Source organism: Athene noctua, chromosome Z (assembly GCF_965140245.1).
Source record: "Athene noctua chromosome Z, bAthNoc1.hap1.1, whole genome shotgun sequence".
In the NCBI taxonomy this organism is placed as follows: Eukaryota; Metazoa; Chordata; class Aves; order Strigiformes; family Strigidae; genus Athene; species Athene noctua.
The window spans coordinates 12,374,174-12,386,756 of NC_134077.1; the positions used below are offsets into that span (position 1 = coordinate 12,374,174).

General features: G+C 41.3%; 1 protein-coding gene across 1 annotated transcript in view; it reads right to left on the reverse strand.

Moving 5' to 3' along the window:
- Positions 1-12,583, reverse strand: part of CCBE1 (collagen and calcium binding EGF domains 1) — a 99,203-nt gene that overhangs the window by 3,792 nt on the left and 82,828 nt on the right. Inside the window, exons 6-9 of the mRNA XM_074932133.1 lie at positions 7,722-7,828; positions 2,544-2,664; positions 494-633; positions 366-401 (exon numbers count right to left, since the gene is read on the reverse strand). Of these exons, the coding sequence (XP_074788234.1) occupies positions 366-401; positions 494-633; positions 2,544-2,664; positions 7,722-7,828 (404 nt within the window). The remainder of the gene's footprint in view (positions 1-365; positions 402-493; positions 634-2,543; positions 2,665-7,721; positions 7,829-12,583) is intronic.

A 12,583-nucleotide genomic window follows, 5' to 3' on the forward strand; every position in this document is an offset into this window, starting at 1 on the left:
TCAGAGTTGGGCATTTCTGATATTTCTAGATGGTAGCAAGCAAACCAGTTAACAGGAGAAATTCACAAAAGAGCAGTCTAATGAAATAGGCTAAGGTGTCAATGCTTCTTCACAGAAAAGCCAAAATTGCTGCAGAGAAAGGAAGGGAGCTTGCCTGGCAGGGCTATTTGCAAGACTTAAGGAATGGCAAACACAAAACATCAGAAGGAAGACATGAAGGGATGGGACAACACGATGTTTTCAGCTTAGTAAAGGAAGTGAGATGGTAAAAGGGTGTGACTACAAGTGTGTAGAGGGTCTCTCTGACAAGCCTGCACTTCACATGTGCCTGTGCCCATGTTATGGAAAGCAGTACCTCTCCTCACCTTGCTACCGTCTCTCCCCGGGGCTCCTGGTGGGCCCTGCAAGAGAAAAGAAAGTGTTCACAGGGACATGAGAAGTTGTGGAGCTAAGGCCAACTGTGCAAGGCATGACGGGAGATGAGAATACTGACCACGGGGCCCCGTCTGCCCTGCTTAATATGTGATATGTCTGGAGATGGACCCATAGGTCCCATTGATCCACGAGGGCCTGGCTGTCCGGGAGGTCCAGGTGACCCAGGAACTCCTTGACTCCCTTTTGGTCCTGGAGCCCCTGCAATCGACAGCAATGGTTACCTGCCAGGGAAAGTCTTCAGGACACTTCATCAATGACAGCAGTGGGGACTGATCATTTTTTGAACCACCCAATGGACTAGTTGCCTTAACACACCCAAATCCATAACAACACAACTAGCACATCAGTCATTGAGACAACATTACTCCTTGTCACAGTAGCTACAAGAGATGTTCACAAAAAAATTAAACCTTGTGTATGCAAAGAAAGCAAGACTGCCACTACCAGGTGGTTAGGAACACAGGCTGGGAATGAAAAGAGAAATGCCTCATTTTCACACAAAGAAGAAAAGAACAAGTCACATTTGAGGAACATCTCATAAAAAGAAAGCCTCAGAAAACTCATGGGAATGTTGGATCAAAGGCATCTACATGACTGGCGTAGAAACAAGCCCTTTTCAGTGGTGGGTTGCACCTCTCTTTTGCCTAGTATACAGCCAGTGTTTTAGGGGCAAAAAATGCTCTGTTCTTGCATTTTGCGTTATAGCCTTTTCAGCTTCTGCTGTTTCAGCAGAGAATGTTAGTTTTTAGGAAGGACTCAGGCAATAAAGCATATGTTTAGCTCAAGAGAAACACTGGGAAAAGAAAGACAAAATCAGGGACCTGCAACAACATTTGCACAAAACAAAGACCATTAAAATGTCACTAGCTGAATTGTTTTATAATTAGAAGGGAAAGTTCTTTTCTTCATACAGAAAGCACATGAAAGACGCAGCAAATGAAAGGCAGAGAGTAAAAAGGGCTCAGCAGGACAGAATATGTTGTTAGGGTTTTCAAAAGGAGTAAAATCAAGTTCTGTGATGATACTCTGCGACTCCTCCTCAAGACCCAGCCGCACTGTTGCTAACGGCGGGGCAGAGGGGGAGGTGGGCAGGGGTGGCTTCCAGGCGAACAGATAATTCTGCAGCACCCTGGACAGCTCAGTCAAGGGGGAACCAGAGGGAAGACCTGCAGAGTCAGGCCTAGGTTAGAGAGATTGCAAGGCGAAGCACTGTACGGTGCAGAGTCTCTAACCTTGCACTTATGATATACTGAAGTCTGAAGATACTCACCCTCCAAGGAAATGAGATAAAGACTCAAAAACCAAAGTAAGACTGCAAAAGTCGGGATAAGTGAGGGGGCAGTTCAGTAGGGAGTAAATCAAACCTTGGAAGGAGCATCTGCTAGTCCTAAGAACCCTCCTGAAATCCTGCAAAATGCGCAATTTCTTTGGATTTATTACCAACCCAAAATTAGATCTACACTCAACAGAGTCTGCAAATTTTTTAGCATGACTGGCTGCCAGTTGCAAGGTGTCTGGCTTAAGTTAGAGCTTTAGGAACTCTGCTTTTCTCATTGTTTGAAGCTATACCTTAACAAAGAAGGTGTGAGTGGAGTTTTACTTTTCAGATTCCTTTGAATCTGGAACACGACATAAAACCAACAAATGAATCATTGCAAAACCAGATGAACACAACTAAAACAGTTGGCACAAACCCCTGCAAACTGAAAGCAAGTCTTCTGCTCTACTAATGACAGTGAGCTAAAGCAACAGGTATTCTTGCAATGAAATGTAAAGTGTTTTAAGACAGAGTTAAAATACAGGAAATTACAACCGAAGCAGGTGAGATATCCCAGGGAGAGGGAGAAATTTAACACATACACGACAAACACAGCTTGCATGCCAAGAAACACATGGAGACTAAAACACAATGGATGATGTTAGACAGTTGTCAGAGGCTGATCGTAATGACCAGAAAGTTTTTCTTTTTAAATTTAGCACAAATGCAAATATTACAATAACAATCAAAATATGTAACACATGAAATCCTATCACACTGAAAGATTGAATTTTACTATTTTTATTCATAGCACTACTGCACATTCACATCCTTCTGGTCTGTATCTTACCTGGAGGGCCCTGTTGGCCAGGCTGGCCTGGGGGACCAGGAATATATGCATTAGATGCAAGCACTTTTTCACCTGTGATCTGCTTGCTAAGATCAGCAGCATTATTTGGTAGCAAAGCAACCTGCCAAAACCAAAAATCACTGTAAGCCCTTCTTCATTCATCCGGATAAATTACATTCTTGGTTGAGATTTCATGTGAACAAACAGCATATTTAAATCCTTCAGGAAAATATAAAATGTTTATTCATATCCTTCATTGAAATAATAATTAAAAAAATGTTACTGTGTGAGGTTGCTCACTTTTCAAGTCACTGTGGAAATACTGCAAGCCAGTCCAAATGGAGGGCAGGAGAAATTAAAAAGAGATACAGCAACAAGTTGTAAAAAATGTAGGTCTTGTAACTGCTTGGATCTTCTCAGGAAACCTCTTTTTCCTTATTTGAAGTTTTCTCTATTTACTGCCCTTTCTCAGGGCAACATTTGCTCAAATACTTAAGTTCTCAGTTGCTGCAGAAGCTGCTAACTTTCCATAGGTTTCAATGAAAGCCCCAAACCCTTTGTGGATCTGGCCCTGTAACCATACTATTTAATCCAACAGAAGTCTGGATCTGCTGTGCATAAAGACACAAAGCTAAAGGAAGTAAGAATGTAAGCAGAATTGCACACTATAGCTTAAAATGTCATTATCCATTATGTCAGATATTTAATTATCCATGAAACTTTAAGCTGCCCAGATTGGATATATTTAATAATTAAACGTATTTAGAAATATTCTGCAAATGTTTAGTCTCTCCAGAAGCAGCTGAAGGGAGATGACAAGCCAGGAAGCTGGTCTGCAGAGAGGAAAGACATTTATTAGTCGTGAGTGGCTGCTAACAGAGTTGCAAATTTTGCTCTGCCAAATGGAACTGAAGAGCTATTTCAGCAATACCAGGGCAGATCTATCCCTGGGTCATCTTTGTTGCTCCATAAATGAATTTGGCTCACTGGACAATTTGATGCTGGATTCTGCAACATTTGCGTGGGAGAGCTGCATTAAATAAAATACACGATGACTCCCGCTATCTGACAATGCTTTCAATCAGCTATTTGGAATTCCCTACACTGGACTGTTCTCAAGACTCATACTTGTTTCTGTTAATTATTTGATGTACACCCTCCTGCCCTTAGTGCAAACCTAATGTTTGCAACGCACATTAAAAAATAAAGCTATGCACTTGTAGTACATACTATAACTCGGCAGATTTCTTTAGGCAAACAAGTTATTACTTAAGGAATACACTTCAAAGGCAGCCAGTGCTGCTTGCAGTTTGTGGCTGGATGCACCAAACAGTTCAGAAGGAAGCAAAAGTGAGAAAAAAAGTTAAAAATGCTGAGTGGCATTTCCGAAACACTGGTTTGATTTTTCAGACTGTAATTCAAAATACTATGACAGGAATATAAGGATTTATCAGCCAGTTGTGACTCAGGTTTTGGAGAGCATTGCTGTTCCAAAGAAAAGATGACTGCACTAAAGGCACATTTAAGCGACATGATGTAAGTCTTAGAAGAATTTGGTAGATTCACTCCACTCCCACAGAAATCAGTGGCTGGATGAGGTCAGCACTTCACAGAAGCCTCACAGAGTGTTTCTTATGTGCTTACTACTATGTATCTGCTCTCCTAGAAAATGGAGATCCAGCACACCTACTGCTCTGGGATGGGCATTTTGTTTGGTTTCCAAAGAAAAATTATTTGTTTACCAATGACCTTGCATCTTTCTCACCCAACATCCCAGCCATTGCAGCACAGACCAAAGCATGGGACTGCTGAAGATAACAGGCTATGCCATGGGTCACAGCACCTTACATCTGGGGCTGAAGAGGAAAATTCAAGAGCTGGGGACTCTCATAGCCACATGGGTCAGGGACCAGCATGGGGAGGTCTGGCTCTGATCAGAGTTTTGTCTCCTAGAGGTGCATCCACCCTGTCCAGAACAGGGTTCTGGGTGGATAAGAATGGAAGGCTGCAAGGACCATCACGCTGCAAAACTTCTGCTATGTGAAATGAATCAACCAAGGGCTCTGCAGTGCCAGTGCTGCCATGCTAAAACTGAGACACAAAGTTAAATCCTGTGACTACTTGAGACTATTATATTTTTGGGGCAGTTTCTGTGGGAATATTTTCAGTGTCATCAGTGAGTTTTTCTCCTTAGGGTTGGCCACAGTTGAGTGACAGATTAACTGATGTCCTCTTTAGAGCTTGTACTTAAATTTCTGACCAGATCCTATTTTGGGGATCTATTGCTATCCCAGCTGATAAATAAACGTCACTTAGTATATAGTCCCTGCCATGCATACTCTTCAGGTTATATTGCAAATGGCCAGGCTAGGGTAAAAAGATACTTTTAGTGGTGAAGACTCATCAAGAAGATGATTTGGAAGTGTATTCTTTTCTGTTGGTTAAATATTGACTTGTTCCTGCCAGCAAAGATGTTGTAACAACTTAGTAAGTTTTAAAAAAAAATCACATAGCTGCTATGAAAGCATCTACACATGCTTCTCCACTGAGTCAGCTGGACTTAAGGCTTATACTAGGAGTGCCAAAATACCCAGGCTCTGGCCTAGCTCACTGCTCTTTGATATCTTCTGGCCAGAAAATGGTTGTTACATAAACTGGGGCCAAACCATGTGTTTTTGATGTTGACTCACATCCTCTTAGGGATTGGCTATACTCACTAGCCTAATTACTATTTCACCTTTTAACTGAATCAGGATCCTGGTCCAGGGTGACCTTGGCTTTCTCCATCCACAGCTCCAAATCTTAACGGCCCTTGGAAAATATTTTTTTTTTTTCGATGTACGTGCAAATATTAGTGAGGGTAAATTTTAAAGAAAGACAGTACTAGAAATAAGAGTTCCATGCTATGTTGTAAGCTGCATCTGGAGTTTTGGGTAGTTTCTAGGAGATCTGTGGTTTAGATGACTTTGACAGTGCTTGATAGGAGTGATATGGAACATGGCTTTATAATTAACATGTTTAAACACATCTGTGGAATAGGATTCAGCTGACTTGACTTCCTTTAAATTGTTGGTTATATGTCAGCATGTCAGATATCTTTCCCCCAGGTTTTCAGCTTTGCACTCTTCTTCCTTCCGGCAAGGTCTGAGATCATCCTAGAACTGCCCACAGCCCCCCAGTACATCAGCAGAGTGCATCCCTCTGGATGAGCAAGCGAGGTGACTTTCCGCTCCTGGTCCAGGACTCGTGTCCTGGATCTGGAATGGATGTTGCAATCCTCCAAAAAGGTACTGGTGCCATCACCAGAGGTAGCAGGACTTGAGTTCACCCCTGTCCTTTCCTAAGGAGACACAAAACCACACCTCCCACTTTCAGAAGCATACCCCAATTCCCAGTTGTAGGGTTTGCTGGATTGGATCCTTCACAGACTCCTCTGCTATATGTAATTTTGCATGAAGTTCATAAAATCTGAAAGCCTTAACCACAAGACTGAAGACTCATTCCCATAAACTGTCGCTCTGGCAGACAGAAATGAATTTTTCTGTGCAAAACAGAACTGCTTCAACCACAGAAATTAAGAGATGTCTTCCACAGGAAAACCTGGTCATGGGGAGTGGCTGGTGAAACACGAGCGTTCATATCTCCCAGGGCAGAGAAGCAGCATGAGGCCAGATGTCCTCTCAGCATGAACAAAAGCTTTCCTCTCTGTGGTGTAAAAAGTGCTGAGGGTACCAGGGGACCATCTCTTCCAGCTCTGTCTGTGTGAGGCATAACCCAGTGGGCAGCCTCTGAGAATGCCAAATGGATCAAGTCCCACCAGGAAGATACTTGGGGAAAATTTATGCTATGGACCATGACAAGACTTAGCTATGAGGCAAGACTGAGCTGCTTAGTTTGGCCACAGCTACTGTGCAAGTACCCATAGAGACAGGTATTGATGGTCCTATTTTTCCAGGAGTGGGTTTTGAACACCTAACTGTGGAAGTTAAACACAGAAAACTTGCCATTAATTCAGGCCATTTGTTTCCATCAATTCTTGCAGCAAACAACTTAGCCAACAGTGTGACCCCAGATCCCTCCCTGGAGGTCACTGTGTGCCTTCTCTCAGTATCACTGATTGCAGCTGGACAGCCACTGAAAAGCACAGATCCTTTTTTAACCTGTCTGCTACCATTTGTTTGAAAGAAGAATTTCCACCAACACATGAAATTCTGTCACTTCCACATTTGTCTTCGTGCTGATTCAGAAGGAAAACATGACATTTTGAGATTTTTGAAATAAAAAGAATCTCTAACCTCAGTGTATTTCATTTTAGTGAAGCAGATTTCTTCCTAAGATAAATGACACTGAATGAATAACATTAAATGCAACAAGTGAGTACACCAAATTGTTTTGACACAATGATATTAAATGAGCACCCTGGGTGGAATAATTACAGCCTGTCAACATGAATTGCTGAGAATATTCCTGCAGAACATTTCAATTTGAGAGAACCTGAAAGTTCAAAGGAGATGTCACCAGAAAAGGAATTACACCTGCATCCCTGCACTTGGATTTCCAAATTCTAGGTTGGATCTCTGGGTTATTTCAATCCTACTCAGGTGCAAATGGAGGCCACATATAGCAATTAAAGGCCAGGGGAAGTTTTTAAGTGCGTTATTCTCTACTGTATGGACACAGGTGAAAATAAAAAAGGTTGTGGCTGAGGCTTTTTCTTCTTAAAAAAAATCAAAGCTACTGATGTTTTTGTTTACCCACACACCTCTTATTTGACAAGAATCCTGTATCAGCACCCTATTAATGCAAAATCATGTTCTCCTATGTTCCCACATCTGCAGAATGTCTTGCACCTGCTTATACTAAAGGTGGATCAAGTCCAAAATCCTGTGCATTCAGAATGAATGAAAAGCTGAGGCCAGCGCAGATTGCCAAGAAACCTGGGCTCAGACTGGGATGGGTGTTTGCCAGATGCTGTTACCATGAGCTTGGTTAGCAATCTGCTTACAAGCAATACAGAAGCATAAGGAAGAGATGCCATTCCTACATGATTTTAAAATATGTTGCCATCATCTTTATGGGCACAATTGCCACATTGCAGTGACAGCACCACTTAAATTTAATCTTAGTTGTCATGAAACATGCAGGTCTGGTAAAGACATGGCTGATCAGTGTTCATACCTTTTGCTTCAGTTGTAAAACCGTCTGCTTTATTTGATGAAATTCCTTACAAGAGGCGCAGCATGTCCCTGGTTTTGCCACACTTTCAGATTTCTCAGGAAGCCCAGCTGAAAGAAAGCAGTTTCCAATACAAACATAAAGATCCAAAGGAAAGAAATTCATAAAGTGATTTCAAAAGCAACTTTAAAGTTGTTACATTTTTCCAGACTGTGAAAAGAGGACAGAACCTTGCCATTATTAATTCTTTGACTGTGAATTGCTATGTAAGGCTGAGAAACTTTGCAGGGACAGCTCTGAGCTCATTTTCAAAGCAGCTGTTTCCAGTTAACAGTCCCCAAAGAATTTATTTTTTTTAATACCTGAAAAAGTTTACATCCCTTCTTTTATCTTTGTGTTTAGGGTAGACTAACCCTATAGATCTGAACTGATTTACAGTCCCCCAAAAGGCAACTTTTCACGTGCTATAAATTACAATAAAATCCCTCACAATATGGTTGTTTCATTCACTTTGCACAAAATGCTCTTTATGATCGTTGGTTATTCCTCCATGTGATGAAATCGGCCTGAGCAGAGATGGGGGTTGAGATTAATGACAGGGATTTAAATCCACACAAGAGAAAGGGTCACACCTGTTGATAGTACGCATGAATGGGATCTTTTCAATAATCCATTAAATTATTCAAACTGCAAGAGATATCACAATCTTATTTTTGAAAATTTTCCAGTCTCATACACAATGAAACACTTCTGCATCACAAACAAACAAACATCGTTTTAACAGATGTCAGCTTAAAGAGAAATGTGGTTTCCAAGACACAGGGTGACACACACCAGCAAACTCTAGGTGAGCTTTTTTCCCTTCCACATGTAGTTGTTGAGAAGCATAAAGTGTATTGAAGCTCTGCATATGATGTGTGGCCTTGGATGATGTTAACTGGAAGGTTTATTGGACACAGCTGAACACTGACCTTTCAAAGCATGTCCTGTAATTGAAAAACTCTGCAGGTGCTTCTGGTTAAAGCCAGCAAATCTTCAAAATCTTCAAAAAGTTTCAGCTACAATATGCTTAGCTATTGTGTTATACTTCTCACTTGGACACACACTTTAATGTCCTTGATCTTTCAGAAATGTATATTGGTTTTGAAAATATCTGCATAATTTTTAATAAAAACAGAAGTTTCTAATACTAAAGATATTATGTGGTACTTGACTTTATAAGTTTGCAGGGTCCAATAAGGAATATTGCATCCATCAGATGGTCACCTATGGACCACCAGTGAAAAAATTTAGGGAAAACTGATTTTTGGTATGTCAAGTTCACTGGATATAATGGTACATCAGATATGTTTGCTTCTAGAAGACAAAGATTTATTTCTCTTATCTCATAATCAGGTAAGAAAGGGCTGTAAGGGCAACATGCTGGAATGGCCAGCAGCACTGAGACTGGTATTAGCACTAAACTGATCAGAAGATTAGGGGGCAAAGGCTTGTGGGTTTTCCCCACTCATCAGCTGCCTGCTCCCACAGTTGCAGTCCAATGACATTACAACAATACACAATTTATTATAATAATATAATATTATATGGAATAATATGTATATATAGTATATATATGTATAATAAATATATGTAACCTTGTGGAAGGTGTCCCTGCCCATGGCAGGGGGGTTGGAACTAGATGATCTTGAAAGTCCCTTCCACCCCAAACCATTCTATGATTCTGTGATTTATTTAATGTTTTTATGGCAGTAAGCACACTGCTGTTTGAGCTTCCCAGCCCTTCCTGTTAGCACATGACTTGGTAATACCTGAACAGCTTTCTGACAGTACTCAGATGGCTCAAAGATTTAAGGCCAAAAGGTACTACTTAGGGTTTTCCAATGAACTCTGCATAACTTATAGTAGAATTTCACCAGATTGCAGCTATGCTGGCTCCAAGACTATTTGGTCACAATACCTTCCAGAGGGACTCCAGCCTTCGCGTGAAGAAATCTGAATACACAGCATCCGCTGGTTACCTTCCTCACTGATGCATTTCTAATGCTGATCATTTTGCTTTTGACTTCTTCCAAACCCTCTTTGCCCATAAGCCTTCCTCTGATAGAATAAAGAATCTGCACCATGCAGGTTTTTTCTCCTTAACAAGGAACGGATATGCTATAATCAATACACCTCTTGATATTTCTGTAAGTAAGTTTTCTCTTGACCAGAAGTCAGTATAGTTGCTCCCTCATGGAGTTCTCCCCCCTCCTCCAATTTTTCATCTTTCTTTAAAAAAAAATCAGTGTTGACATCCATTTTTGGACTTGTGTATGATTTATGGATGTGTATATATAGAACCATTAGAAAAAACACCTTTTTTCTTCCAAACTCAAATAAAGTTTGCATTTGGTACTAGTCTTAACCAAAATTTCTTTTAGCAGCTATCTTACCAAATGAGTTTCCTCATATTGTGTTAAGAAATGTTGCTGAAAGCAACATACAGTCATAGGGAGAAACTGCCAGAGCCTCTGCTATTTGAAACCGAATGCAATCCCACTAGAATCAGTGGAATTATGTGCAGATTAAGAAGCAGTGAATTTGGCCTCGTGTTTCATTATAAAATCTTATTTATCTTCCAGAAGGCTGTGCCACACGGGGCTGACAAATATAGATAAAACAGGGCTGTAACAGTCCATGGAGATGAATGTTAGGGGGGTCAGCTAATGTTTGGAAAATATCATACCAGTGAGATTTCTACAAATCCAGTTGGATTGACTTGTCGGAGGAAGAAGTCCAACAGTGTCATATAAGTAAGCGTGAGCTGTGTCCCAGGAGAGAGGTGGAATCCCCCTAACTCATACCAGAGAGAGGTGATGATTTGCCCAGAGAAGGAGTCATCCATCAAACATTCGCTCTACCCCCATCCAATCCTGTATCAGGACCAAAATACGAATAAAGCCAGAAAAAAGCACGGATGAAGCCAGAAGCCACCTAGGACAGGGCAGAGGGGGCAGGAAGCAATTAGACAGAGCCACCCACGAGTGCTGCAGAAACAGAGGTCTCCCACCAGGGTTAGCATGGCCAGCACTGAGCAAGGCACTTATATAGCCTGTTTTCATTGTACAGACCTGCACCAGGAAACTAAAATTATTTTGGAGATGGCTTAAATCAGCCCCATTTCATCAAGGCTTTCCAAAGCACAAAATCTAGCTCATGCATGACGTTGCTGTCCTGATGGGGGTCCTTTCATCTTGGCCAGACACCGGTGAGCCCTGTGGCGCCTATAGATAAGAGATCTGCTTGGGGGAGCGATGTGTTTTCTTTGCATGTGCTCGAAGATTCTGTCTTGCTGTTGCTGGAAGAGAAGGAGATGCTGGCGGGGGAGAGCTCTGCGGGGAGCTGTGCTGCAGGCGGTCTTCACATGGAGACTGTTGAGTTGATCATCTGTGTTGTATTATCTAGGCTCAGCCTGCTGAGATGGTTTCATTTGCCTACTTCTGCGCGGGTAGCTATTGTCTCAGTCAAATGCAACACGACTGTGGATGCGGGAAAAATGCTCCCTATTCTTCTGCCCACTGACAAACCCAAAGCTCTTGGTCAAGCCCACTTACAGACCCAAAAAAGTGCCTGGATTGCAGTCTTCAGGCATGGCATGATGAAAACGTGAATAGTATCTCCTGGGAAACCTGCAACATGGTTAGAGCTGGAGAGGGATACATGTGTTTTCATGTCTCTCACACTAAATTTTGAAATAAAATTTAAGTGTTCCAGCTACCATGAAAAGCAAACAATCTGTTTGTTCGGAAGTCATTCCAGCACAGATACGATGCTCTCCGGGGCGATGCAGGGCTGCGGCTGACCACGGGGTGGTGCGTCGCTACAGCTGGTTCCTCATGGCGCCAAAAAACTTGATTTTCTTTAGGATGAGTTACAGAAACAAGTCCTGTGTAACAGCGATGGCCAACTCCTCTTTCATTTGCACCAGAGGTCTGGCGATTAGTAACGTTAAGTCGGAGTACAGCGGAGTAACAGAACAGAGATTGTCCTTCTCTGCTTTGCACTGCTGACTTGGGAGATATCTTGAGAGATGGTGGGTATTTAATTCCAGATTAACTATTGGAACTGACATTTTTATGTGCTATGTAGATCCAGTGTAAAATTGGTGTTTTTCAAATATTAGAATTGTTTCCAGATTCCTGAATATTTTGAATGGTTGGTTATCCTGAATACTTTGGACATTGCTCTTTCAGGAAATCTGAACTAGCAGAGGAAATTTAACTTAAAACACCTGTTTGCAAGGGGATTACATAGGTGATATTTTCTTCCTTTATCACACAAACACGCTCCACTTATTAAGGAAAAAAAAGAATCTGAAAACTACTGGAAACAATTAAAGTTTGTGGAATGGCTCCAGTTACACATTTTCAGAGGAAAATCAAAATTATAAATTGCTCTGGTCATCCTGTGGGATTTGGAGCACCCAATGATACATGTGTTCAAGCATTAATTGATGAATCTATGGTAATTCACCATTCATCAAAAGAGGTTGTTTTTTTTCACCACAGCACAGGTTGTTCTCTTCCTCCTTTCTTTTTAAATTATCATATCAGTATTTTATCTGCAGTACTCTAAGTGCTGTAATTCAATAACTGGGATGAGGTCAAAAACATTAAAATTATTTATACACAGCACACATATATACTTTGAAACCAACAGTAAAAAGCAATAACAAGTCCTCACTTTTACCCCTTTCTCATCACATATTATTTTCATAAAAGAAAGAAAGAAGTCTGACCGCAGTCACGAGACACACAAACTAATTGCAGGTCAGCGGAATTCAGTGTTACTCAATGTAATTTAGCAATTGATTTAAGCAATGC